The 27,779-nt window shown below is 44.6% G+C and overlaps 1 protein-coding gene across 1 annotated transcript; it reads right to left on the reverse strand.

Annotated features, from left to right (window-relative positions):
* Positions 1–150: 150 nt before the first annotated feature.
* LOC125756120 (protein FAM76B-like) lies at positions 151–27,774 on the reverse strand. The gene is made up of 9 exons (XM_037664167.2): positions 27,519–27,774; positions 19,366–19,430; positions 15,012–15,075; positions 14,777–14,932; positions 12,373–12,647; positions 11,795–11,872; positions 6,046–6,187; positions 5,151–5,252; positions 151–2,191 (listed from the first exon to the last, which is right to left on the reverse strand). Exons 1-9 carry the CDS (start codon positions 27,600–27,602, stop codon positions 2,090–2,092), a joined length of 1,068 nt encoding a protein of 355 aa, XP_037520095.1. The 5' UTR covers positions 27,603–27,774; the 3' UTR covers positions 151–2,089.
* Between the last annotated feature and the right edge of the window lie 5 nt (positions 27,775–27,779).

Here is a 27,779-nt window from a genome sequence, read left to right on the forward strand (position 1 = left end):
TGATGCAAGCGGGGCCCGATTACCTGCGCTATTGCATTCTCCTCTTAAAAAGCTCAAGTGTGCTCCAAGTTTATTTCATTTCAGATACTTTTAACTGGCGTCCTAAGCGTGTGCACCAAACAGGCTTCCATAAAAAAAACACAAAAGCAGTTTTCGACGAATAAATTTATTGTTTTTGCCATTTCTTTTAATGTACAATGCTGCAAACAAACTGAAAAAGATGACTGCCGAAGCAGACTGGCACATGCACTTGCAAAACACAAATTCCTCAATCCATGGCACATGCTAACACACACAACGCTCGCACAAAACCAGTTCTGAATTCCACTCCAAGGAAGGCTTTTCGGTGGGCGTAATACATGGCTCTCGAAATTGCTTCAATGACGCTTTTGCGGCGGCTCGGTGTCAATCTTGGCAGCATTCCAGGGGCAAATTGCAAGCTGCCGCAACAGCGCTTTTTAAGTGCATCTCTCGGTACTTTTACTTCACTCACCAAAAAGCACAACCACAATACTTGCAAACCATTTCTGTATTCACATCCTGCCAGTCTGCTTTGAGCGAGACATATTTTGTTTAAACGCGGAGGTTTCATAAAATGTATAAAACAAGAATGGAAATGATTTTGACACTTCGTCTACAAACACCTGCAGTCTGAAACAGATAAAAACGGCTTTGTAAGAAAATAAAAACACTAGGTGGACTGTGGGGGGCATCCCAATCCAGATCTCGACATTTCCGAGAGAGGAAAACAAACATGACAGTGTTCTGTAACTATCATTTCACAAATAGACCTACCCCTCGTGTGTGTGTATGTGTACTTTCCGCTAAAACAACACTAAGATGAAGTGGGCCCAAGGGCTTCACTTGGAGGACTAAAAAACATACAGCTTGCCAGCCTTGGCAGTTACGGCGCTGGAATTGCGCTAACAGAATCACCACGCATTGACTTGCCACCAATAAAACGCAATCAAGAGCATCTCAATGTGGCAATGGAGTACTACCCTCCTTAAAAACATTCCAAACTTTCTCGGTCACATGCCTCTCAGAATTACCGGATAAAAAACAGCCCATAACTTCCCTCTATTCGAATCTGTGGCCCAGCAGGCAGCTACGCCCTGAACTCATTCTCGGGCTTAGTTGTCATGGAAACATGCAAGAAAACACTGCCTACAGGTCATCTAAACAAAATTTCGACTACCACTCACTACTTAGGCAAGAAATGCGAGATGACCCAAGCCTGAAACCTTTCCAGACCTAAATGTCGCCGTTATCCAGCACAACCATCGTTCATCACACTAACAAACCTGGAACAACTGTCTTCAGCCAAGTCAGCAAATTTAGCAGCTACTGTCGATATCGTATTCCTTGAATGTGCAGAGGCTAAGCCAATTTTAACACCATGTCACCCTGTCGCTGGACTGACAATCAGATCCACGTAAGTCCTAGCCGCAGGTAAGAACGCAACGTTCAATGGACCCATGGTGTTGCTGCACAATAGACGTGCAGGCGTAAACATTAATGCGAGGCAATAGATCGTTCCTCCAAGTGGCGACAAACCACATTTGCAAATTGGTACATCACATGCGAGTGTGTTGCGCCTCTGGTGGACGATGGATGCATACACGTTACCTAATCTGGTAACGATTACTACATGGGGCGTCCATAGTTTAAAGGGTCTACCAGATGTCCATGGGATATGATAAAATGTAAGCCAGTTTTTCTTGCAATGGGTTGGGCCAAGATACTGCAGCTGAAGACTCCGCGAGCTAGGCCTTGCGACGTTCAAGTACTCCACCGCCATTCCAATCACCAAAGCTTAGAACATGATTCGAGAACCGGCACCTAACTAAAATGTGGGTTGCACATCGCTCATCACAAAATCCCACACAATTGCTTCAAAAAGTTAAAAAAAAATATACAGAGATGAGGTGATTTTGCCTGCTGATAAAAGGTAGGTGGGGACGGGCAGGGGAGGGAGGAGGATAACAAAATGGTGGAGCAATGCTGAAGAAATCGGACAATGACTGCCACTTTTTCCAGTCGAACCGGAAGAGAGAGAGAGTGGGAGACGAGATGCAAGAGACTTCCGTCACGTGATCAGGGAAGACGGGCTGTCTGTTGTCGCTGTTGTGTTCTTTCGATTGCTCTTCGCCTTGGCTGCAATCTGTTTCTGCAACGTCAGCAGCTTGTTCTGAAATAGGTGCACGTGAACAGACACTTGATATAGTTGCCAGCAGAAAATAAAAGCTTATGGTCTCGCCACTCATGAGGAAGTGCAGCCCATGATAGTTTCCTACAAGAAGTATCAGACAGAACATTTGTCTTATGTTTACAGTATTTACTTGAATATAATACCAGTGTCGCACGGTCACTTTTGATTGCGATCAGGCCTGATCTAGACTGAATTTCTAGATTGTGAATGGCTTTCTTCGTGCAAGCTGCAGAAGGAGCCAAATGCTACCAGTTAATATTTCGGCAGAAGAAATCTGTAAGCTGATTGATAACTTGAAGATATTTAGTGCCCCTGGGCCTGACAACATATCTGCTAAAATTCTTAAAGGCACAAAAGTAATATCTAGTCGCGTCCTACAAGTCATTTTCACGCAATCTATTTCCAGTGGCCAAATCCCGTCTGAGTGGAAGGTTAGCAGAGTTGTATCCATTTTCAAGGCAGGAAGCCGCTCCGATACATCTAATTACCGTCCTATCTCGCTAACATGTATTGCATGCAAACTTATTGAACATATAATTTACTCCCACCTGGCAAAACACCTGGACAATAACTACTTTTTCTTCCCGAACCAACACGGATTACGGTCCGGCTTTTCATGTGAATCTCAACTTGTTGAATTCTCGACTGACTTGCACTTAAACCCAGACTCATCCTTGGCAACCGATGTCATTTACCTCATTTTTCTAAGGCTTTTGACCAAGTTCCTCACCAGCGCCTCATGACTAAACTATCTTGCCTTTCAATCGATCCGCTGATATTGTCATGGATTCACTGCTTTTTAACTGATCGCTCCCAGTACACCGTCATCGAAGGCCATCCATCTGCCGCTACTAATGTTATCTCCGGAGTCCCACAGGGCTCTGTTCTTGGCCCCCTTCTGTTCCTAATCTTCATCAATGACCTTCCTGCTCAAATTTCATCAACCATTCGTTTGTTCACAGATGATTGCGTTCTCTACCGACGTATCTCTACTACTAACGATTAGGCATTGCTGCAGGATGATTTAACATTAATCCAAAACTGGTGCTCGACCTGGCTCATGCAGTTAAACGTATCAAAATGTAAGTTTATGCACGTGTCCCGTAAGAAAGCTCATCTACACTGCCCATACACGATAATGCCGCGCTATAACAGGTGGAATCTTATAGTTATCTCGGCGTAGAAATAACAGATAATCTAAATTGGTCTAAGCACATCAGGTCACTTTCTGCAAGCGTTTCTAGATCACTAGGTTTCATCAGACGATCACTCACATTTGCTTTGCCCATAGTTAAACTAATGGCATATGAAACTTTTATACGCACCAAACTTGAATACGCATCCCCTATCTGGAACCCCCATCAAGAGTACCTAATCGAGGTGTTGGAGGCAATACAAAATCGAGCTGCTCGTTTTATAACTTCCAAATATAATTCTAGATTGAGCGTCACTAACATCAAAAGTTCGAATGGTCTAACCCCTTTGGCATCCCGTTGCAAAATAGCAAGTCTTTGCCTTTTCCATAAGCTGTATTATAACTTTCCTCATTTATGCGAGAGCCTAATCCTGCTGCCCACGAGATCATCACGACGCCTGTTTAATTGTCACAGTGTTCAACTCATTCATGGTTCAACTAACGCCTTCAGCAAATCATTTATACCGACTGTCATATCGGATTGGAATGTACTTCCTGACAGTATTGTTAGTGTGGTAAACTGTGTGAAATTTAAAGATTTATTGTTACAGCGCCACTGTCAGGAGGCCGAGTAGTAGCCCTGTTCTTTGCGCGTTTATACCTGCCTTCCCATTTTGATGTTTTGTTTTCTTGTTTTTTCTTACTGTTTTTTTTTTTCTTCTTGTTTTTCCAACAGCATTTACGTGAAGCAGCCTTGTGACCCATGGTTACCTATTGTTAACCCCCTCCCCCCCTTATGTAATGCCCCATGAGGGGCCCTTAAGGGTAAATAAAATGATGATGATAATGAATACTGTTTAAAATTTTGATCCCAATCAGGCTTAATTGCCATTAGCAAAGCACCGTGTGACACCGGTATAACACGCCCTCGCATCAGATTTTCGCAAAAAAAAAAAAAGAATGAAAGCACGTGAATGCAATGTTACCAGACTTGGAGAAAAAAAAAACTACCGTGCCCTCCAAGTTGACTTTGGAAGGGGGGGCAGTTCCATTTTATTGAATGTCAAATTTATTCTCCAGGCAGTTCCTTGTGTGACACCGTTTTTCTGATTTTAGGATGACTTCTGGCTATGCCTCGATGGTGTGCAAATTCTAGGGCTGTTACCTCGACAAGCTTGGTCCACATGGAGTTTTTCAAGATACGTGTGCAAGCTTGTCTTCGAGGTCCAGGTACTTTCTCATTTTAGGCCTGCGGAAATTTTTCCTGGATGACATGCAGCTTATGATAGCCCCCCTAGGATTCACCATTCAGCACATTGTAGCTACAGCATCATGGAACCAAACAGTCATTGAAGAAAAGCAAATGCTGGCAGGCTGAAAGTGGAAAAACATCACTCTGAAAGGAGTGTACAAAATTTATCTAAAAAATATTCAACATTAAAATGCGAAAAGAGCCAAATTGAGCAAAGATAAAAATATAAAATTTCAGATATGCCCTATATTAAGCAGCTTCCACACACACACACACACATACACACACACACACACACATACACACACACACACACACAAATATAATAGCAGGAGCAATAGATTCTACAGACCAGATTTTCTGCTACCAAAAGCTGAAAAACATTTCAACGAAAACAGGTGCATTAAAGCCTATGTACACCTACATGTTCTCTTGTACTGTGGGCTATCAGTAATGTCTGGACGGAGAATGGCAATGATGCTTTATTTACAGTATTAAGCAGCTAAGACATGACATGCGAAAAGCAAAACAAGCCAACAAAGAGTTCCCACCATAAGATCCTGAACGACTTCCGAATGCTTCTTCTTCTCTGCCTGCATTTTTTCTCGAGCATTGCGTTCGTCCGAAGACATGTGAGCCTTGAGCTCCGCGATCTGAAACCAAGAAAAGTAACGCGTTAAAAAAAATACAATGGATCTTCATTAGTGAAGTAAACCCTGAATGCCCAAGCATAACGCCGATTTCGGATAGTGCACCATCTATCGGCCGTCCCATCAACCGGTGCAGAACATTACAAAATTACTGCAGCGCGAGATGCAGACATGGAATAGACTTTGTGGTGCCCATACGCCCATGGCAAAGTAAAAAGACATCCTAAGCACTTGAACGCGATAGCTTTCACATTTGATGTTCTTAAATGACAGCTCTGGTATTTTTTTCTAAGCATATCAGGATACTGCCCTTTTCAAACAGTAATGACAGTCCTGTAAAGATAGGGCGGTTCAATTTGCTAAGAAACTTGTCAATAATTTTAAATAACCAAGAAACGATATGCTGGAACCAAAACCCAAAGTGGGCAGCTGCTTTTACGTAATGTCTACAGTGACGTCGTAACCAACTTCACCGCACTGTAAATACAGTACATGTAGTGCTAGCACCAGAACAGTGAAATGTACGAGATCATCTGATGGCCCGGCGAGCTGTGCCTGCTCTTTTGGAGTTTGACAGAGGCAATTTCCGTGACAATATCAACGCTGAAAGCTCACCACACTGGGTCAGGTAGGCTACAATGGCACAAACACAAGGGTGGCCCACAAAAGGTTGTATGATTTAGGAACACGTAGCTCATTTTTAAAATTCATCTTCACATATATAAGTCGTCTTGCAGAGATTGTCAGATTATGAAAGAGAACTTGTGTACATGCATAGCAGGAAACACAACCCAACCTGCTTGTCCTTGGCAAGCAGCTGCTGGTCTTTCAGGCTCAGCTGCTTCTGCAGGGAGGATACCTGCTCACGCAACTGCGTCAGCACCACCACGTGATCGCTGCTGTTCGGGTCCAGCAAGCCGCTGGTCTCTGGGGTGCTCCTGCAGACGCAGCATGCAAGAACGGAAGAATCAAACAATCTGCATGTGCAGATAGGTGCTATCACACCCTGCGGGAGGTAAGACACGCGAGCGCATGGAGGAAATTGTCCACACTCCTCAACGTGAAGGGAACAAGCACCGCTGTGCTGTTTTGTACACCGCGCATTCACTCTCACAAAAGATGAAATGAAGCCCGAAATTATGAAGTGTGGACAGGGTTTCGTTCCTAGAATCACCAGCGCACGTAGCTTGCGCAAAACATAACCACCATCCATTTTTGCCATTTTTGAGAGACCAAGACTTTGTGTACAGCATGTGTGCAACTGAGGGACAAAATGTGCGGTGTCCCAACAAAACTAGTGGTTCCTTCCCATTCTTAGTATGCTTCACCAAGATATTAATGTGCTCTGGCAAAGTGACTGTACAAAAACAGACACAAAAAAAGGTTTAAGAGCGCAATTCACAAAGTGAAAAATTATAAACCCTTGCAAATATGACGCTGTCCATGGCCTGTGGAGCCTACAACAATGGCCTGTGTGGTAGGCTTGCCCTGTAGTACAACACACAAAGGTAAGAAGTGCTCATCTATATAAATGTGTGTTGTGGTGAGTTCCTCATTGAGATTAAGGGGAGACACTGGTCTCGAAACGAAAAGTTTTATTATTGGAGATATTGTAATGAAATTGGGTGTGTATATGTATTTCTTCCTCCTGTTTTCAAAAATATAATTAGTTTTCATGTACTTCAATTAGTTATCAAATTGTGAGAGCATAAGTGAAATCTAATTAGGTAATTTCTTACGGGTCATTAAGACACTTTCCCTCAGTATTTTTAGGTTCTGTTTAAGATGCAGCTGTAGCCAAAGACCTGCCATGTGGAGCTATGCTATTTATATTGTCACTGAGATATATCATCATATAAGAACTTTCAATTGTATTGACATTGTGTAATCTTGAAATGCAATTAGCTCACATTATTGTTCACAAAATTTCATATGTTCATCTTAGCCACAAAAAAATAGCATAGCTCCACAGTCCTATTTCTTACGAATTCAACGGTATAAAATTTATCAAAATTACCTTACAAAAACATAATGAAAAGATCCGTAAGGCTGGTCAAGTTGGCAAAAAATGTGAAGCTGAGAAAATCGCGTTTGAAGATTGACACGCACTGTATAAATTTCTAAAAGGAACCTTTAACCATAAATTTTATTCACATGTTCCCCATCTGTTTCCCTTCAAAACAAAACAAAAAGTGTCTTGTTCCACCCAAGGAATCATATCTAAAAAAATTTTCCAATGTGCAAAGCATGATCAAAACCCCACCATGACAAGCGGCTGGGGGGTTCTGGAAAAGCCATGGGGTATGAGGCTCAAGCGACTGGCTGCTCATGTCTTTTCAGTCTTTAGGAAGAACCTTCTAGATGTTAGGCAGCATGTTACCCTGGGTAATAGGTTGCTATGCTTGAGAGAATACCTTCAAAGTAGTCCAGGACTGTAATCTTCAGTTGCACCCGTTTTGTGTCTCCTTGCAAGAGTCTTTTTTGTGTTGGTGCTCTTCAGATGAGTTGCATTTGCCTTGCGTAAACGCAGAGAGTCTTTTTCTAGGCTTCGTCGAACAAGGCAATCCCCAGCAATATAGCCCAAACTTGCAGCAATGGACTCGTTGGTTGCCCTTCTTCCTTGGTTGTAGATGGCAACAGCCTCAGCGGCAGCTCGCTTCACACTTTCCAGCGAAGCGTTCCCATTCTTTGAAGTTTGGGTCCAGATGACCGAATGAAGACTCTCACTCGCGTTCTGGGTCTTCCCTTCACAGCACCGTGCCAGCAGGCTCTCATCACTGAGCCTCGCAAAGACTGGCTCCAGAGCAGCCCCAACACAAGCCGGCAGGGCATTCTTGTGTGAAGGTGGACTCTCCCCATTGGCCAAGGCTCTATTGTACTTGCACCAAGAGCTAGCACCCTCGGGGCACTTTGAGTGCTTTGGTGCATCATCTGTCGATGTCATGTGCAGCAGTGTAGCTTCGACTGCCCTCTTCATAGCTGGCACGTCATTGATATTGCTCCTCAGGGCATATCCGTAGTAATTCGCGATCTTCTTGATCTTCTCTTGTGTGAGCTTTCCTCTACCCCCAAGAGACTCACCCTGAGCCTTCTTTTTGTCCACAAGGTTCCGTAAAGCTGCACCCATTCGCTTGTGGACATGGTTGATGCAGTCCTTTTTGTCTATTTGGATAAAGCCGTACACCTCGGCTTCGGACAAGGCATGAAAAGTGCGGCTGTCTCCATCAGAGAGCACAGTCGTGTAGCGCAGACCATGCTTGGCCCAGGACCTCTGAAACATGGTCAGCGCAGCCTCTACTTCCATGCGGCCAGAGTTGCATTCGATGTTTCGTTGGCACTCGTGGGTTGCCAGCCAGTCGGTGTACCCTTCGTCTTGCGGCTGTGGTCCCAGGGCACAGCCGAGACAAAAGTTTGAGTAAACAACATGGTCAATTACAAGGCCAGTGTAGAGCTCAATGATGCAGCCCACACCTATGTGTGAGCTCCGACCTCGCGTCATCCATGAGCCGTCGAACACAACATCGATGTTCCCTATGGGGTTCAGGAAGTCTGTATACAGCTCTTTTATTACTGCCACACTAGCAGCTTCACTTTCAGTCGCTGTGTTTTCGCAGGCTTTCACTAAACTTTTTAGGTGTCCCTGAAACGTCTTGTGGTGCAAGCCTCGGTGCGAAAGGTTCATACACGCACAAAAGTCCGAAAGGGCAGTAACACCTTTGCCTATCATCTGTATCCCCTTCATGGCCCTCATGTTGACTTCGAAGGGAGTGATGGTGGCAGTTCCGCTCACTCTCGGAGAAGAAAATTGCTTCTTCTCGAAATCACAACTGCTGCAAGAAAAAATAAGCTTTACCGCAAGGCCGTACTCCTTGTCCGTTGCCTTCCTCACGCTGAGACTTTTTGCGTCGCATTTGTCGCACTTCGCTTGTGCAAAAAAGTTATTCAAAACTTTCATATCGACGAGCAAAAAATCGGTCCCGGCGTCACCGGTCTGGCACTCCGCGCTTACTCCAGAAGGTCGAACTTGCGCTGGGTAGCCGACTTTCCAGACAGAACGGTCTTCGTTTGCGCCGATCTCTCAACTCGCTGCGCCTGCTCCGCCGTTGAGTAGTACGCGGCATCAACCCGAAGTGTTTCGCTAGTCGAACTTGGTCCCACGGTGTCGTCAGTTGAAGTTCCCGGCAGGTCCAAAGGGTCCGGCCGCGACTCCAACTCCGCTGCCGACGGTGCACTTGTAGCCGGCGCCTTCTTGTTCCAAGCCCGTTTTTTACGGCTTCCAAAAGCTCGTTGCGTCGATGGTTTCAGACGAGAGTCTCCAGGCATCTCGATCGCGTGGAAAAACTACCGGCACAAAGTAGAGACACGGTCCGTCGAGAAACACGCACGATCGCAAAAGCAGGCGCACACAAACGGACAGCCACGGCGGAGAACCAACACAAAGAAAAAAAAAATGACGTGTCGGTCGCGCCAGCCAATGGGAGACTCGGAAAGGCGCGCTTGAAAAGCGCGCCGCGTGAGAGCCAATCAGTGGCCTGGAAACGACCTTCAGAAAACCCGCGACGGCGGCCGTTCTGCTTGAGCGACGCCATTTTGAGATGGCGCAAAATGTGCACAAAGAAAACAGCTTCAAATCTAGCCCAAGATGGCGGCGCTCGGCCCGCTGCAACGCTCATGGCGCGCGCGGGAAGTTCGAACAAATTTCGTCCTTTTGGGGACATTTTAGTGCTGCCGGGGTGCTTTGAAAGCCGATTTTATCGCGTTTCCCGACCGAATTTAGCGTTAGTAATTTGAGAGTAGGTGCTCAGAAGTACAAACGCCTCGAAAATAAGCTTTGCGAAAAATCGATTTTTTGACCATTTTTGACCGTTCCAAGACCCGCGTCTCCCCTTAAAGATACACCGAACCCTACGTAGCAAGAGCCCCACACAAATGCATTGACAGCACTACTTTGAATAAAGGCAGAACCAGAGGAGCCCTCTCCCCACTTTAAACAGATGGCCAGAGGGAAATGTCCTACATCCTCTCCCCGGTAAAGCTGCTGGGTTTCTTTAAAGGGATACTGAACAAAATTTTCGTTGCCGAGGTAAATAGCCCAATCGAAAGATTAGAGCTGAAATTTGTTGAAACAACCTTCACTTCATCCAGAGACTAGCAGAAAATAATGAATTTAATACAGTTTTCGCTTACTGGTGCATCTAGCGGCCGCGCTGTGAACTAGAGAGGAAGTTACACACAACCCGCCGGATACTGACTCGCCAACTGTGCTCGCTGCAAGATCGCTTACCAATCGACATCACAAACCGCCACCCGCTGCTGCTCGTCTCTGTCAAAACGTGTTCTCATGGAGAAAGGTCGGGAAGGTGTTCTCCATGCGTGTTTTCAACTGGCAGCCAACAACGACATTGCCGTGCTCTCGGCCGTATTTGTTTTCTCAAGCGGAGCTTGCTCCCACGTCCACGAATTTGCCGTTTGTGTTGTATGCTGCTATGTAATGTGAACGGTGAAGCACCTGGCACAACGCAGAATGCCTGAACGCTGTTCTGCGCTAGGGTGTGCAAAAAGCAGCGTCAGGAGAGACAAGCCCTGCCATACCTTTCCGACAGAGCCGAAGCTTCGAAGGATATGGATTCGCGCTGCGCACCCATTGCAGCCAATGTGGGTGCCTTCGAAGCGTGACTTTTTGTGCTCTGAACACTTCAAGGATAGTCTGGCTTGTCATCCTCGCTGTCGCTTGATGAAGCAGAAGGGTCACATACATAAGGCTGTATTTGGCACATACGTTTTGGAGGCCTGTCGAACTCGAAGTCACAATCACCGCTCGTGGAACCAATGTCACTCACACCTTGCATCTTGGCGCGCCCGCGACATGCTCGGTCGGTAGTTGTAGTGGTTTTTGAGGAAGACACGCTATTTTGTCTCCCGTGTGGGGACAAGGGGACAAGGCTCAGCGCCACACCAGCCACCCCAAGCCACCCTCGGTTCTTGAGAGGAGAGGTGGCGAAAGGGAAGTGGCAGGGCAGGAGAGAGCGTGCCGGTTGCCCCTCTCCTGCTGGAGCATTCGACGTCACGGCCATCGACAAGCGCACTGGCGTGCAGCTGCTGCATTCTCAGAATCCACTAAAAATACGGCCAACTGCTCGAAATTACGTGAAATAAACGCTGTTTATAGGAGCAGTCATGTCATCAGAGTCGAATGTAAGTGTTTTCATAGCTTTTCCAAATTTTTGTTCAGCATCCCTTTAAGACTAGAAAACTTAAAAACCGCTATCTTCTGTTATTTTCTTTTCACAGTAGGGTGAGGGCTGTTTCTTGGGAGATTTATGGCAGTGCCTGTACAAGTGGCCAGATTGGTCTGAATTTGCCAGTCTTCCGGACAAATCGGGAGTGTTGGCCAGTATGTGCAGTTAAAAAACAGCTCACATAACACATGTAAAAATCTCCATCTAAACCGTTAGTGCAGTGGATGCACCACACTTTGCGGTTATGAATACTAATAACCAATGCAAGACAACAGGAGTGCGATGCTCCGCATCATCTTCACTCACCTTAGAGGGGTACTCCCGTTTGCCAGCTTGGCCGGATCCAGCCGTGGTCTTTTGGCACTTCCATGATCACTGCCAACCCTGCAATACCAAATGCAGGCAGAACTGATAACAAGAACATCACAAGTCTCTATGATTACAATAGCACGCATAGAGAAATGTTTACATAACATACATAGAGTGTGGAACACTTTTTGCAAGTGTTCTCCATGACGCCAGCTGGCAAAAACTGTTCCCACTTGGCGTCATGGCTACGAGTGATGCCTGCTAGCACTCCCAGGATTACGCACACAGAAACACCCAATAAAGAGGATAGGAAAGCGACTGCTGCCGTAGCTCAATTGGTAGAGCATCGGATGCGTTATCTAAAGGTTGTAGGTTTGGTCCCTACCAGTGGCAAGCTGATTTTTCTCCACTTTATTTCCTTTCTGCGGGTGTCATAATTACTACACTACAGCTAAAAACTACAAAAAAGTCTCCTGTGCCTATCTAGTCTTTATTGTCTGTTGGTTTACCCAAGTTATATCAGTTCAATGTGGCGACAACTGGCTTCTGCACCATAAAATGTCTTTCCCACTCACTTGTGGTTGGAGAGCGATGATGAGGAATGGGAGTGCTTCCGGTGGTGGTGATGGTTCTGTCCGGTGGAGGAAGCAGTGTTCGTACCTCCACCAGAGCCCGATGATGACCGGTGGTGATGGTGGCTGTGATGGTGATGACCGTGGTGATGGTGGTGTGAAGACGTCAAGCCGACCTTGCCAAGCACCGTATGGCGCATGGGGTCATTGTGCTTGGTCTTGGCCACGGCCCTCTTAAAAGACAACGTGCAGAGCCAGCACAGCAGCTTGCCTTCAACCTGGAAAGAGATCCGTCCACCATCAGCATCGACCCCTAAAGCAACCACGATAGGTGCCACATGAAGGCAAAAACAAAATGCACAGAACCAAAACAGTGACCCAGCTATATTCAGTGGAACTACAATAAAAAAGACTGTTCCCAGCAATCATCGCCACTGTGTCAACAAACTTTGACATACTAGTACACATAAATATTCTCAAAATTTAGCATTTTCCACAAATATAAGTATGTAGTGGCTTTAAGTGTATGCCAAAAATTCGACCCAAAAAATCGCCTTCAATAGGACTAGCCGCAGCAAAAGTGCTAGATCGCTCTTGCTTCTTCAAACTGTCTTCAAAACTCGATTCATAATGGATTTTTGAATACAATATTTGAAATTGGCGATTATTCATAACAGCTGCAATACAAGAGACACTTTAGTCTGAAGTGAAAAATTTGAATACAAGTGAAGAATTCCGAATAATTATGCTGAGGCAGAATCAATAAAAATGCAGCTGCTTGTTTAAAGCTTTTCAGTTCGTTAGACATCCCCTTAAAGTTACAAACAGCACTAGAACTATGTATAAAATAATAAAAATAAGCTTAACTTCTTTGACAAAGGGGAGTTCACATAAGCATTTTACCATTTGCATTATTTAAATTTCATGAGGTACTTTTAGATAAGCAAATGAATTTTCTCAAGTTTGTATTGAGTTCAATCTCTCACCTTTATAATTCAAAAGGCATATAGCACTCCCTGTATTGCATTGATTTGAGCTATTTATCGACACAAAGACCTGGGTAAATTTTTTTACCTGTGACCGGGTATTCGTGCCTAAAAATGTTACACCTTATCACTTGGCTCATGCCACGCCTTGATGTATCTAAGGGTTCTTGAATGTTTTCAGTTGTTTTAATTACGTTACTTAAATAATAATGTGACCTATGCATGTAAATGGCCAACACCAACACGTTAAAGGGACACTAAAGGCAAATAACAATTTATGTTAGAGTGAAAGCCCAATGTATCACAACTTCTAAAACGGCAATATTATCAACAGCAGTGCCCTACTTACCGAGAAATTAAGCTAAATGTATCACATGACGAGCGCCACGAGTGGGACATTTTCGAAGTGATCCCGATGACGTAGGGAAGTCGGCCTACAATAAATCACTAGTAATCAAACTAGCAGCAGTAAAAAAAGAACATTCCGAGCATCAAAAGACGTAATAAAATGCTGTTTGTTCGTTTCCGCTTGATTCATGGAAAACAAAACCTCCGTGGCGTTGCCATGGGGAACGGCGCGCGTGGTTCAAAGGTTCCGTTTTCGCCGAGCTGTGCCTCGCCCGTCTCAGCTTCGGGATCGCGTACTGCCGTGCGTGTTTTGCGCGCTCGTGAAGGTCGCTCTGACAGAAAGTTCGACAAAATGCCGCATGCGTGTGATATTGCCGGATGCCCGAATGGTGCACAACGCCAGTGCTGCAGCAAGGAAACCGGTGTGTCTTTTCACTGGGTGCCGCGGAATGAACCCTTACGCTCGAAGTGGCTTATTGTCATGCCATTGCGCCAGTGTGCTAAACAGTCAAAACCTCTGCGTGTGTGCTCGCTGCACTTTCGTACTGAGGATTACGAGACCAACCGCAACTTGGTGACGGCTTTGAATGTGCCCATCCGAGCAAGTCTTTGCCGCAGCGCCCGTTGTTGCTACTGTGGGTCCCGCTACTTCCGCTCGGCTGCTACTAGTGTCGGCGGCCGCGCAGTAAAAGCGGGCAACGTTGGGCATGGCAGCAGTGACGTATGAGAGTCGTATTTTCAGGCGGGAGATTTGAAGCGCGCTAATGCGATGCGGATCACTAAAAACGTGATTTTATTTCAAAATAAGCACTTCCTTGGCACAAAAGCAGCGCTACGAGGTTTCTGGACCGCTATTTCAACAATCAACGTTGACTTAATATTTGCCTTTAGTGTCCCTTTAAATTCATAGATCAGATTTTGACAATGGGTGACTGTGCTCGCCACTATCATTGCGGTTTGAGTGTACTTCCAATTTGCTGGGCAGAAGCTCGCCCAATTAAGAGTTAAATGTTGACGTACTAACGCTTTGGCTGATGGGTTCTTCACCGTCCCCACAACGTGCCTGTACGCACCTTTCGCCGACTGTCATCCTTGCGGTCAAAGGCGCAGCGTTGCTTGCATTGCTCGCAGCTTACAGGGGGTCCGTATCTCTTCTCAGAGTTGGTACACCGCTGGCACTTTGTGCCGATAAAAGCAGCGATGATGTTGCAGTATTCACATGCTGTTGGCTGAATTGAAGAGAGAAAGATGCAGATTCAGCACAATGTCCATGTGTGCCGGGCCCACTCAGGTGGTAAATACCCGTACCTTTCCATAGGCTTTCACATTCTGCTCACACTTCTTGCAGATGACTCCTGTGCCGACTTTGCCACTATCAAACAGAAAAGAAGAAAATAAAAGGTAGGCTTAGGTGACATTGCCAATGCCATTCGAAAATGACACTGCACAGTATGACGGTTCACTCTCATGTAATTTATCTAAACACTCAAGACAACAGGACTTCTTGAACTTACACAGAAAAAAAAACTGTTTTACAATGCGCTATCGAGGCCACACACACACACACATCACATACAAACGAACACGTAAAAATATCCGCTACTGCCTTATCCCATACCTCAGCTGTAATTGATAGCAAAATAACAGCTGGTCATCTCCTTAATGCAGATAAAGCAGGCACTCAATGGTTAGTACAGCTTGTATGTCCTAGGTGAGGGCATGGACAAAAAAAAAAAAAATCTTGGAGAGGACGCTTGAGCTTCGCCATCAAGAGTACAACGCATAAGCATAATCGGGCCCCGTGCGCATCGACTTCTCAATTGCTAGCCTGGCTTTGGTTCTCTGTGCATGCCTCATCCGTGCCGCAAGGAAATGAGCGACTGTGCGCGAACATTTGCTGTTTAGAACTATCCTAGAATGCCTACTGCAAGTACAGTTGTTAAGTGCCCACTACACCATAATTATCCCCCCCCCCCCCTTTGCAAATCAGCAAAATACCAACTACGTGTCCGTAAGGCAACGCGCACACCTGCACAGCTGCTCACTTTATTGATGCTTTTGCAGCTGATGATTAAATGTAAGAGTGCTTCGCAATGGGTGGGCCTTTAAAACACCCAAACTTGCGCAATTCACATGGTTTGACGGCTGACACAATTCTACGCTTCTGCCATGCAATATTACATGCGTTAAGGAGACTCCTTTCACTACATGACATTCATATACCGTAAAATCCGGAGCAGTAGTGTTTTACAGTAGTGTTTTTTTCCAAAGCAGTTTCAAGCAATAGTGTGGCTCTGAGGTAGAACACCTGCTTGCCGCGCAGACAGCCTGGGTTCAATTCTCACTCGAACCCAAGATTTTTATTATTTATTTTATACTTTTTCGGTCACGGACAGGATGAGCATTTTTTCGCTCCCAACCAACGACGCTGATGCTGACACCGGAATTTTTGCGAAACGAGCTCTTTAACGCTGTGGCGTTAAAATTTATTTCAGAAGAGAAATCCGTGAGGTAAGGCTCTATTGCAAGATGGTGTGCGCCCCGTGTGTTCCCATCGTTTACATGCTCTTTTACGTACGCAACGCATGAAAATTGCAATATATATTGTAATATCTTCCCGACTTCATTTGGTAATGCCAAGGAAGAGAAAGAACAAAGATTTTAGTGGCAGTTGTTATTGAATATAGGTCTAATTACGTGTTGCACTGCCATCGATGGGGGCTACCAGCAGTAGTCCCGCAACGGACTATGTCTGCTAGTGAATGGCAACTCAGTGGCCTTGATGCAGCAACTGACTGCATGAAATTGTGCTGCTTGCACTTAGCAATTTCTGCAAGCTGACTTTCACAACAAATGTCGTTTCAGCGCCAAGACTTCATTGGGACGCCTGAGCAAGTAATGTCTCAGACCCTGAAGGCCTTCAGGGCGATGAACACAGATTTTAATGCTTCATCTTAGCACACGCCTGCACCTTAAGTTATTATTAAGTTATGCCGACCTTAGCAATTAAAATAACTGATATAGAAGCATGAGTGTTGGCAGGAGTTTGTCTTAAGGGGGGGGGGGGTGCAAACCCGTGGGAAAGGGAGAGCGCTGGTGTAGGTAGGGCGGGGGCAAGTGATGGTGTGGCTTGTGGGAGGCAAGTGCCCCTTTTGCACCTCCCTGCCAATGGCTATGTATGAAAGTGAGAAAGTACTCTATTTGGTGAAAAATGGTGACGATTATTTTGTTACTCATGACGTCAGTTATTTACTGAAGGAATCTGCAAAGTGGTCTCTGGATACAGGCAGTACTGCATAGTCGCAGCAAGGATGATCTGTGCCACAGACATAAGGCATACCTGTAATGGCAGCCCATCTTATCGTCCTTCTTGACAATATTTGCGTGAAAATGCAGGGACAACGAAGGCAACACAAGGATTGTCTCTGTGTTTTCGTGCAACTATTGTCAAGACAAATTTATTCCAACTAGGCAGACTCGCAGTATTGCTTCATCTCATGGTTCCGATTAAATCAACGAGTGGAAGGTATGCATGTCTAGGTCTGATTTACTAAACAGGTTCGACAAAACAGCGGAGAAATCTGTTCCCACGACCTTCAGGTCACCAGTGAAGCATCATAAAGACAAGACCACCGTGGCAGGTTGTGACTGTGTACTAGGACACAATGATAATTGACCTACATTATTATATCTACACTTCAATCTGGTTGCACACCTGACAAGCAGGATTTTAGTACAGACACATGCACAGTCACTGTAAATAGAGATAGAAGCCGCTAAACCTCTTCTTAAGTTGCTTACAATGGTCGATTATACACCTTTTCAAATTCTCACGCCAGGGAGGCGCCATATTGAAATGCGCGCCGTCTAACGTGCAAGATTGGCGAAATCGCCATCTTGGGCTGCGCGTACTCGAACCGGCGCGCTATCTGTTGGTGTGAGGTCCCTGCTAAAGCCTGTGTTTGCTGATTTTTCGTTTCTTTAAGCTGTTTTGTTTGGTATCGTCGTTGCCACTGACTTATTTGTCGCTGTCTGAACCGTTCAGCGGCGCGCATTCGCCCGTGCGACGCAAGAATTAGCTCCGCGTCAGCGAACGGAAGTGCTTCGTCGTCGGTACCAGTAGCAGCCAGCGTAGTACCAGGACTATCACGGCGTGAAGTGTTAATAATCGGTAACTAGAGCGTTGTTGCAGCTGTCTACCGCTTTCCTTTATTGGCGTACTAAATGTCTACGGATTATCCATCAGTTTCAAACCTCCGTGCATACTCGTTCGCGGCGCGTAAGTTTGTCAGCTGTAAACTGTAAACACCGCACAATCCTTCTTCACAGATACAGCTGACCTACATTCACCCCGACGACGTCGAAGACTAGGTCGAGGAGACCTGTGAATGGCCAGAAATACCGCGAGCGAACATTGTTTATATCTCGTTGAGGCGAATGCGTGGGGTCTTCGCCAGGTGTGCAACTACAAGGCACTGGAGTCGCGCAACTACGTGCAGTTTGACTGTGTGGGTCAGTCGCTGGCGCACAGTGTGAAGGAAAAAGTCGTGCTGGTGAAGGGGAATGTGACACCGTCGCAAGCCGTGAACAGTAGGCCCCATCGCGCGTGGGTTTCCGCGAGGCCGTCCGCTGAAGTACGGCGCGCGCAGGCTGCACATGCGTAACCGGGCAAGGCGGAGTTTGCAGCCGTGTCGGCCGCTGTGTTATGGACGATATGAAGTGTGAATCCGCAACATTCTCACGAGTTAGTAGGCGAGTTATCAGTGGCTTGCGTACCTTTCTTTCCTATCTAGGATGCTGCTTGGGAACGTTGTTCTCGTCGTTTTTCTTGCCGCCAACGAAATACCGGGAACAGAGGCGTGACCAGGGCGACACGCGCAAGTTCTTATTATTTAGTGAAGCCACCCACTGATGCCGCAATTCAGGCGACGAAGGAAAACGATGCAGCGCGAACATGGCACGCTTGCACTCATCGCGTGGCGTACATGCGCTGCGGACACACGATTGCACCTTAAATATTTCTCTTCCGCTGCTTGTTCGTTCACCCGTAGACGACACAGTGATGACCAGATGACTTGCTATGCGAATGCAGTAAATTTTCTGCCATGGTAGTCACTTCGTATCGGACACAGGCGCATAACACAGTCACACAAACGCGTACCGAAGCAACACACACACAGCACTGGCGCAGCCCAAAGCACGGAAGTTTTTCCGATTTACCGACGCCACCCATTTCTTCTGCAATTCCGGTGACGACGGAAAGTGATACAGCGAGAACATGTCACACTTGCAATCCTCGCGCGGCGTGCTGTGCTGCGGGCACACAATCACGCCTAAAATGTTCCTTTTCCGCTGATTGTTCGTGCACCCGTGCACGACACAGTGATGGCCAGACGATCGGTTCTTTGAATACGCACCATTTCCGGCCATGACAATCGCTTTTTATCGCAAAGAAGGGCCTAATTCACACACAACATCCAAGCGTACCAAGCGTACAGATACAACATGCGCAGCCCAAAGCGCGATGGCAACACTGAAAACATACCCTCGACCCCTGCAGCGCACTGGTGCGAGCATGGGTGCGAGGGTGCTCCTGTGAAAAGGTGTATAGCTTTCTAAAAAGAGATGAAAATGCCATGGCAAGGCAATGTCAAATACTTACCTTTCTTGCTGGTATTCGGTGCGGCAGTAGGTGCATTTGACAATGGGAAAGGCGCCGCGGCAATCCTGTCAAGAGAGCAGAAAAATAAAAAGGTAGAGTGGTATCAGAAACATGGTACTGGCGCCAAGGCAAGACTAGTAATAGCACATCAACATTGTGAAGGCACAGCTCAGTGTGGAACGAGTAAAATTTAGACGTGGGAAGAAAAGCATGTCTTTATACACAACTTTGAACAAAGGCCATAGAACAAACTCGCAAGAGAAAGCCTAGATGACAAGAGGGGGACAACATAAATGAAATGCCAGGGGCAGATAGCCTAGGAAATGTCACTCCCTCAACTGTGACGCATGATCAGCTCTTATGTTCACCTTAGGAAAGAGGCGACAAATCACCACTAGTGCTTTTTCAACATGCCAGACAGCCACACCGTCATATTTACTCAAAAGCAGCTTAATTTTCTGTTTGTTTCTACATTCCAGAAAATTGGCTGCACAGCTTTACAAGTTGTTATTGCCAATATTTTTATTTGAGCGTGAGCTTAAGTCATTGCAGCACTGACACTGCAACCAGCATTATGTTTTGGTACTGAATATGATTGATACAAAAAACTTAATTAGTGATCTCTATTTTCAATGCAACTAATGAAGACTTTCCTGGAAGCGAAGATGCGCACACAGACCTCAGGTGTTCCCACAATGAGCAGTGCCTCCACACAACCTTCAGTTCATAAAATTCAGTGCCCATATTTTATTATTTTTTTATTGTAGTAAAATCATGCACACTGGACAGCTTTGTGTGTTGTTTTTTTCACCTCTTTTTTCCTTAGAAAAAAAAAAAAAAAGGTTATGTTACATTTCGAGAAGCTTTTAATTAAGGTTTTTCTATTTCCTCCTCATCTATCAAATGGCTGTACTCAACAATGAGCAAGGTAAAATTCAGAGAGCCTTTTAATCATCATGGAACTTTTTTACCTATGAATAAGATATCTTAGACAGTTTACACAATTTTGAGACCTTGTTCATATTCATGTGGAATGTCATGACAATGTCCACAACTAATAGCACAAAATTAATAGGCATTCACTCTGGAAAATACAGACATCTTACTATGAGAGATGCTTTTCTTTTTTCTCATTGTCTGGTCCATCACATAGCTGTACTGAACAATAAAGGAGATTTAGAGAACTTTTTAAAAGACTTATTCACATGAGATTAAGACATGATACAATATTACATTGCAATAGCTTTTTTAAATTTATGTGGAATGCCATGGCAACGTCTATTACTATTAGCACAAATTAGCTCTCGAAAATGTAATTTTTTTTAAGGTGAATAAGATCAGAGAGCATCAAACTGAACAAATTATTTGCAATTATAAGGAGGAAAGCAAGAAAAAAAGTTTATTCCTGTATTATGTACACCTCCGAAAAGTGAAACTACCTCCTTGTTTTTACTGTACGCTCAGGTTAACTCCATCAAATAACCCAGGATTTGGTTAGTAGTCATAGGCGGGTATTATCACTGCGAGCCGAGCATGGTCAGAGAGTGACCTGCTCGCAGCCTTGACAACTACCTAGGAGAGACTCAAAAACAACACACAGCACGGCCCAGTTGCTCAAGACAAAAGCCAATAAACAGAATTCGGGCAGCGCCTTACCTTTGCCGAGAGGCACTGAGCTCTCTAGTGTGGAGGCACTCTTCATGGTGGGCTCTACGAGCTGTGAGAGGGCACAAGAACAGACATCACCACACAACAATCGCGGAAACTCTGTTTTATGTGCCAAAGTCACAATGTGATTATGGGGTGGGCTCTGGGGTGTATACAGTGGATATAATTTAACATCTGGAGTTCTTGAACATTTATTTATATTACCCTAGTGTTTCTGCACTTTGTCTTCCATGAACTAGCAACCTTGAGGTGAACTGCACTACACTAATGCTATGGTGGGTCACGACAATCATGGGTGTGTTATGCTAATCGCTGTAGAAGGCACACTCGTAAAAACAGTTGCACACTTTGGAGGCATTTTTGTCCCACTGCAATAATTCAAAGGAAAGTGGTGGGTAAGGAGCTTTTAAGAAAGGAAACACAGGCAAGCCAGATGGTGTTTACCGTTGCATGACAAAAAAAAAAAAAAAAAAAAAAAAAAACCCCACCCCAAAGTGTGCAACTGCTTTTAGAGTGCAAAGAGTACAGGAACTGTGTTAAACCTCATTTGAACACTTACAAGTAAGGCAAGGAGTCGCACTAACATGACACAAGCATCAAAAACGATGCAGGCTACTTATAAGTCTGAACAAGAAGGCTCAGCAGCCAGCTTGGCAGAAATTTTTCTCATGCACAAGAAAGCACTTTCATGCTTCATGTAGTTATAGTAAACCACATTTTCAAGAGTAGAACATGCAAAGTGTGAAGACAAGCCAATGGCAAATTTATAAAAAGTTTTCGCGAGTTGGTATTGGGTGGCAGAGACTTGTTTGTAGCCATCAATATACACTCTCGTTACAATGGAACATAGCGTAAAATGCATTTTTCTGACCCACTTTAGACAGTAATCGCTTTGTGCATGGAAACAGGCAAGCATATTTATAAATATCTGAGGTGGCACATGAAACAACAGAATTGCACAGAAACTAACACAGGTGCTTCTGTTAAATGCATGTATAAATACACAGAGTTCTAAAAAAAATGTATTTTCAGCTCTGTTAACACATGCTACATCTTATATCAAAAAGGTCATTATGTATGCTGCAAAAGCTGTTGCACAATAAATTTGAATTGGAGGCTATCAGGGTTTGTGAATATTCAGCTTTTTTGCAAATCCTCTTCCTTCTAAGCTTCAGACAGCAATAAAAAAAATGTTTTCTAGGACTCATAACAGCACTTGCAGCAACTCTTGAGGGACGCTACAAGAAATTCCGGAACACTTGACATTCTTTGTTCCTTACAAGACCTGCCAAGGAAGTTGATGCATCATAAACAAAAAAATCCGAAGTTGAAGCAGTGAATGAACCTTTTTTTGCAAGACCATATGTATTGGATTGGGAGAAGAATTTAACAAAACAGGGGATTAACAGCCCCACGTCACTCGCTACATAAACTGTTTTGAGCTAGAGGACACATGACAGCATTCCTGAGGTTTGAAAGCAAGTGCAAATCGCAACAGGCCTCGTGCTGCAAGGCTCAACGCAATAGAGAATCTCCACATACAGGAATACAGAGTGTGAACACAAATGATGGCAAAGCTCTTGCTATGCAAGAAACTGTTCTAATACATGGGAAATCAGACTAGTAAACAAAGCATTCAAGCAGCTGGTCTGCCATTCACAATGCAATGCAGAAGTCCAAAAGCTTTTCACAATATTGCAACAAAGCAATAACTTGGCCACAAACCACAGCACTTGGCAAGCAAAGTTCTACAGCACACAAATGAATGTTTTACGAGTTATTCAGCGTACTATAAAAATGCAAGTACAGGAGCGACACTTTTAACGTTGTTACTAGCAGCCCTCAAATTCCTAATTCTAGAACTGTTAAATAAGCTTTGCCAATGCTTCAAAAACACACATATTAAAGCATCTGAGCCGGTAGCACCAAAAATGCAGCGACAATTTTTAAAAACCATGAAAGACAACAAAACTAAATAAACCAAGAAGAGTGCAATAACTTGCAATGCATATATTTGCGCAGAAATTTGGAGATATGTACAATGTTTTCCATTAGTCCTCAACATAACAGCATTCGGTTCTTAAGAGGGGGAGGTGATAGCAACATAGTTCTTATTGCTCAGTAACTTCTTTTACATTCTGTACTTGTGGTAACCTGATACCCAAATGGCTGGCATTTGTAGCATGGCTTCATTATTTATCTTGCACAAGACCGAGCTACCAATTTCAACGCCTCTGGCATATGCTTGTGGCGGCATTGTCAACTCCCAACATTTTCTTGCCAAGTTCAAAGCATTGTAGAGGCCCATTTAGACTCAATTACTTGGGAAACCTTCACACACAAACACAAAAATTCTTCAGACAAGTTCTGATTATAATGACAACTAACTGTGCAGGAAGTAAGTACTCCCATCCGTTATGCTTAGTCCTATTGACCTATTAAAAGCTTTGGGTTTTATTAGCACAAGCTGAAGCTATGTACTTGCTCGCATCCCTACATCCACACATTTCACACGCATTTGCTTACAAACTCTTGTCCACTCACACTTGCAAAAAATGGCCTGCCTTCTAATTTGCATAAACCAGCAATTATTGCTATTCATACCTCCCCTACAATTCAAAAGCACTCACTTATGCTTTATCCAATGCCTGTGAATTCAATGCGGGGAGTGAGAGTTGGTGTACGCATGAATGAGTATGCTGTGATATATTTTTAATATATTTTATTTCAATGGAAACCTTCCAAACCACGTTAGCATGTTTGGCACTGTCCTATTGAACCAGACCTTTCAATGGTACCTCAATCAAAACAGTTACTCAGATGTCATGCCAACCATTCAATGTAAATGGCACTCCTGAAAACTTAAGCTGGGTCTTTAGCGTAACTGCATTGCTAGCAAAATAACAGGCAGTGCTCATATGTAAGGCAAGGCGTAAAGTGAAACAGAGCTACAAAGTCTTCCTTCCAGCACCAATGGTAAAAAAAAAAAGGTCAAATCAAGAAGCAAACCTGCAGTGAATCTAGCGTAGCCAAATGCTTACAGCAAGAACAATTTCTTGGAGCCAACCCATGCTGCAGTTACAGTTAATTTTCGTCCTGGTTGAGTTGAGTAGTTTTCGGTGTGAACCTTCCATACAAGCAAGAGTTATATCTTAATGCAAAAACAGTATCAAATGCCTTGTACAAAGAGTGTCTTACAAAGCAAAGAATATTCCAAATGAAGTTGCTATGCTGTCCAATGTTAAGAGCGAATGTCTGCATGGTCCTGTGCTCTTCAAATGTCCTCATGTTGTTCACTCTGGGCTAGTAGCTGGTATTTCGAATATCAGTGTCACACGGTGCACTGCTTGTCGCGGTTAAGCCTGACCGAGATCAAACTTCTCAACAGTGATTGGCTCCCCTCTGTAGCTTGCATAAGGGAGCCAATAAATATCAAGAAATCAATCCAGATCAGACCCAACCACATTCAAGAGTGAACGTGTGACACCAGTATTACATAACACGAGCCACATGTCACACAATGGCACACTGCTGATTATGAATAGCTAGGCATCTCGAACAGACATTGCGTGGTCTTTTATGTGTTAAAGGGACACTAAAGGCAAATAACAATTTATGTAAGAGGGAAAGCTCAATGTATGAATGTATGACAACTTCTAAAACGGCAATATTATCACCAGCAGTGCCCTACTTACCGAGAAATTAAGCTAAATGTATCACATGATGAGCGCCACGAGTGGGACATTTTCGAAGTGACCCCGATGACGTATGAGAGTCTGCCTACAATAAATCACTAGTAATCAAACTAGCAGCAATAAAAAAAGAACCTTCCATGCATCAAAAGATGTAATAAAATGCTGTTTGTTCGTTTCTGTTTGATTCACAGAAAAAAGAACCTCTGTGGCGTTGCCATGGGGAACGGCGCGCGTTCAATGGTTCCGCTTTCGCTCACGCGGTCGCATCTCAGTGGTAGTTTTGGGATCGCGTACTGCCGCGTGTGTTTTGCGCGCTCGTGAAAGTCGCTCTGACAGAAACTTCGACAAAATGCCGCATGCAAGGATGCCGGCACTACGAGCCCTCAGCAGCATACCGCGATCATTCGGGCTCAAGTCGCTGAATTGGAGCCCAGCGTCGCGAGCCAATGTCTCGTTGTCACGTTCTCCGTTCACATCCATTGCGGCGATTGCGGCAAGCTTCGATGGCCGTTGTTGGTGCTGTGGGTCCCACTACTTTTGCTCTGCTGCTACTAGTGTCGGCGGCCGCGCAGTAAAGACAGGCAACGTTGGGCATGGCAGCAGTGACGTATGAAAGTCTGATTTCAGGTGGGTGATTTGAAGTGCACTAACGCGATGCGGACCACTAAAATGTGATTTTATTTCAAAATAAGCACTTCCTTGGCATAAAAGTAGCACTACGAGGTTTCTGGAGCGCTATTTCAACAATCAACGTCGACTTAATATTTGCCTTTAGTGTCCCTTTAAAACGGTTGCTAAGAGAATGCATCACAATATCAGTATTGCCAATTGATAGCGAGAGGGAAAAAAGCATGGTCTATGGTGTTTGACAGGAATTCGAAACAAATTATGAACATTCAACATTTGACGCATTCAATGAAAAGCGGATCCATGGCACTGAAGAGGTTAACAGAAAGAACACGTCGCATTTTCAAGCTTTTTCACCAATTCCTTGCTTCAGGGGCAGGAAACTTCAGCGGCTGCAGTCTAACAAGATGCAGCACAGCAACGACACAGTAGAGATCCAAGGAATAAAACTAGTGATGCTTCTCTCGCTGTCAAAAGTAAACAGAAAGGCCATCTTTCAAGTTATCAAGGCTCTTTGCTAACTGCTCTCCCATTTCACAATTGGCAGGTAATGTTACAAAAGCTGTGCTAGTAGTGTATTCATGCGAGCATGTTTTGAAGGCAGTTACAGATAATCCGTAATGCTTTTCATGGAATACTTCATGTCAAACTGGAGGCCATATGGTTATGCCATGTCAAGTCACACATTACTTATACATCTTTGTGCTTATAGTGCGCGATGTAACATGTTTGAGTAACGGGAATGCGACTCCTCTCATCTAGTGTTCAATAGGCCATTATTAGTGATGCCTTCCATGTAATAATTGTCATGTCCTGCAACATCAAATACGTGGCTACAACTTACACGGAATTGCACAATACATACAGTGTGTCCTTTCTTTAGTGTGACACTACTTTCTTGGTCTCAAATGCAAGCTATGTGAAAAGCATTGCATTGTATTGCTTCTTATGCATTAAATGGACTAGAGAACTTGGAGCAGAAAGATGTGTGAGGAAATCATTGTCCAGATGTTTCCTGATGCTGCACTCATGGCTCTAATCACTGGCCCAATTTGTCAAATTTAGACCGAATGGTGAAACTGCTGACTGAGGACTCTTCAAGGAGTCTCAAATTTCATCTGCCCAGCTTTTTTCTAAGCTCAGTGGGCAGCTGCCACAGCAAGGACTCAAGCTTACTCGATTAACAGTATTTAGCTTCCATGCAAGAAGCACCGAGTTTGTCAGAAACGGTGCAATTTTTAAAGTCGAGTCGGTTAATTCTCGTAAAGTGTTACAGAAGCTACATAATCGCGGCGCTTGCGCATTTCATTTTCAAAAACGGCCTTTTAGATAACTAGGAATTTACAGAAACAGCTTGGAGTGGTACTTTCATTCATTCACCACAAACTGAACCATCTCGCTATAAAAAACTTCAGTGCGCAGCTTGTTCCAACGAAACCTGTTCTAAAGACACTGACTAGGCGTGTCAGGAAATCAAGGCGGATACTACGTGGTACGACTCTCGTCACGCCAGCCGAAGCCGGCGCTTTTCAACTGATAATCCACCCACTCCGATTAATAGCACAGCGCTTATCTTTTGTGATCTGCTCTCGAAAGTGCGAAAAAAGGCTTGCAAATCGCAGTACGGCGGCCATCATGACTCACTCTGACGTCAAACGAGCGTCTGATGTTACGTATGCCACCTATTAGCATAACGAACAATTTACTGCGCATGAAATTTTTGACGGATGGGTGCGCGTGCAAAATCGCACGGACTCCCGCATTTGCGAGCAACATAAATTCAAAACGTATCGTACAGTAAAGCACTACAACCGTTAAGCAGTTACACAGCCCCCGTATTACACAAACCAACACAACCAAACATCAAGCGACGTTTAATTTTGTATTCTGACTGCATCACTCGAAATAACCAGGAAGAGCACATACGGGCGCGTAATACATATTCACTCGGAACACAGCGCTGTAAAACAAGCTTTTAGGTTGAATCAACTGGACACAGATGCACTAAGCCTAATGATGAAAAACCCAGCCGGCGAGGATCGCTGTATGCCGCGATTTCTTCTACAACCGACTCTACCAGATGCGATAACTTCTCAAGAGTAATGTACGCAACGAATTTGAATACAGAAAAAGAACAAGAAACTTGAGGCACTGTTCACCTACTTTACAGAGCTGCTGCCCTTGAGAAAGTTCTTCGAATGGATGTCGTGCGTTGCATCTTGTGCATGCGAACAACGCTGAGGCCATAAAAGAGGCTGTTTACACTTATGAAACGAACAAATTAAGCGTCACAGAGTCAACGATACGAGAAAGAAATACGCCGATTTCACCAGTAACTACGCCTCGCCCCGAAAGTCAGATGTCAGTGGCGTCCTCCGACGATTTTTGTAACAACAAGCGTTAGCAACAGCACGAAATAAATGC

Source organism: Rhipicephalus sanguineus, chromosome 6 (genome assembly GCF_013339695.2).
Source record: "Rhipicephalus sanguineus isolate Rsan-2018 chromosome 6, BIME_Rsan_1.4, whole genome shotgun sequence".
NCBI classification, from domain to species: domain Eukaryota; kingdom Metazoa; phylum Arthropoda; class Arachnida; order Ixodida; family Ixodidae; genus Rhipicephalus; species Rhipicephalus sanguineus.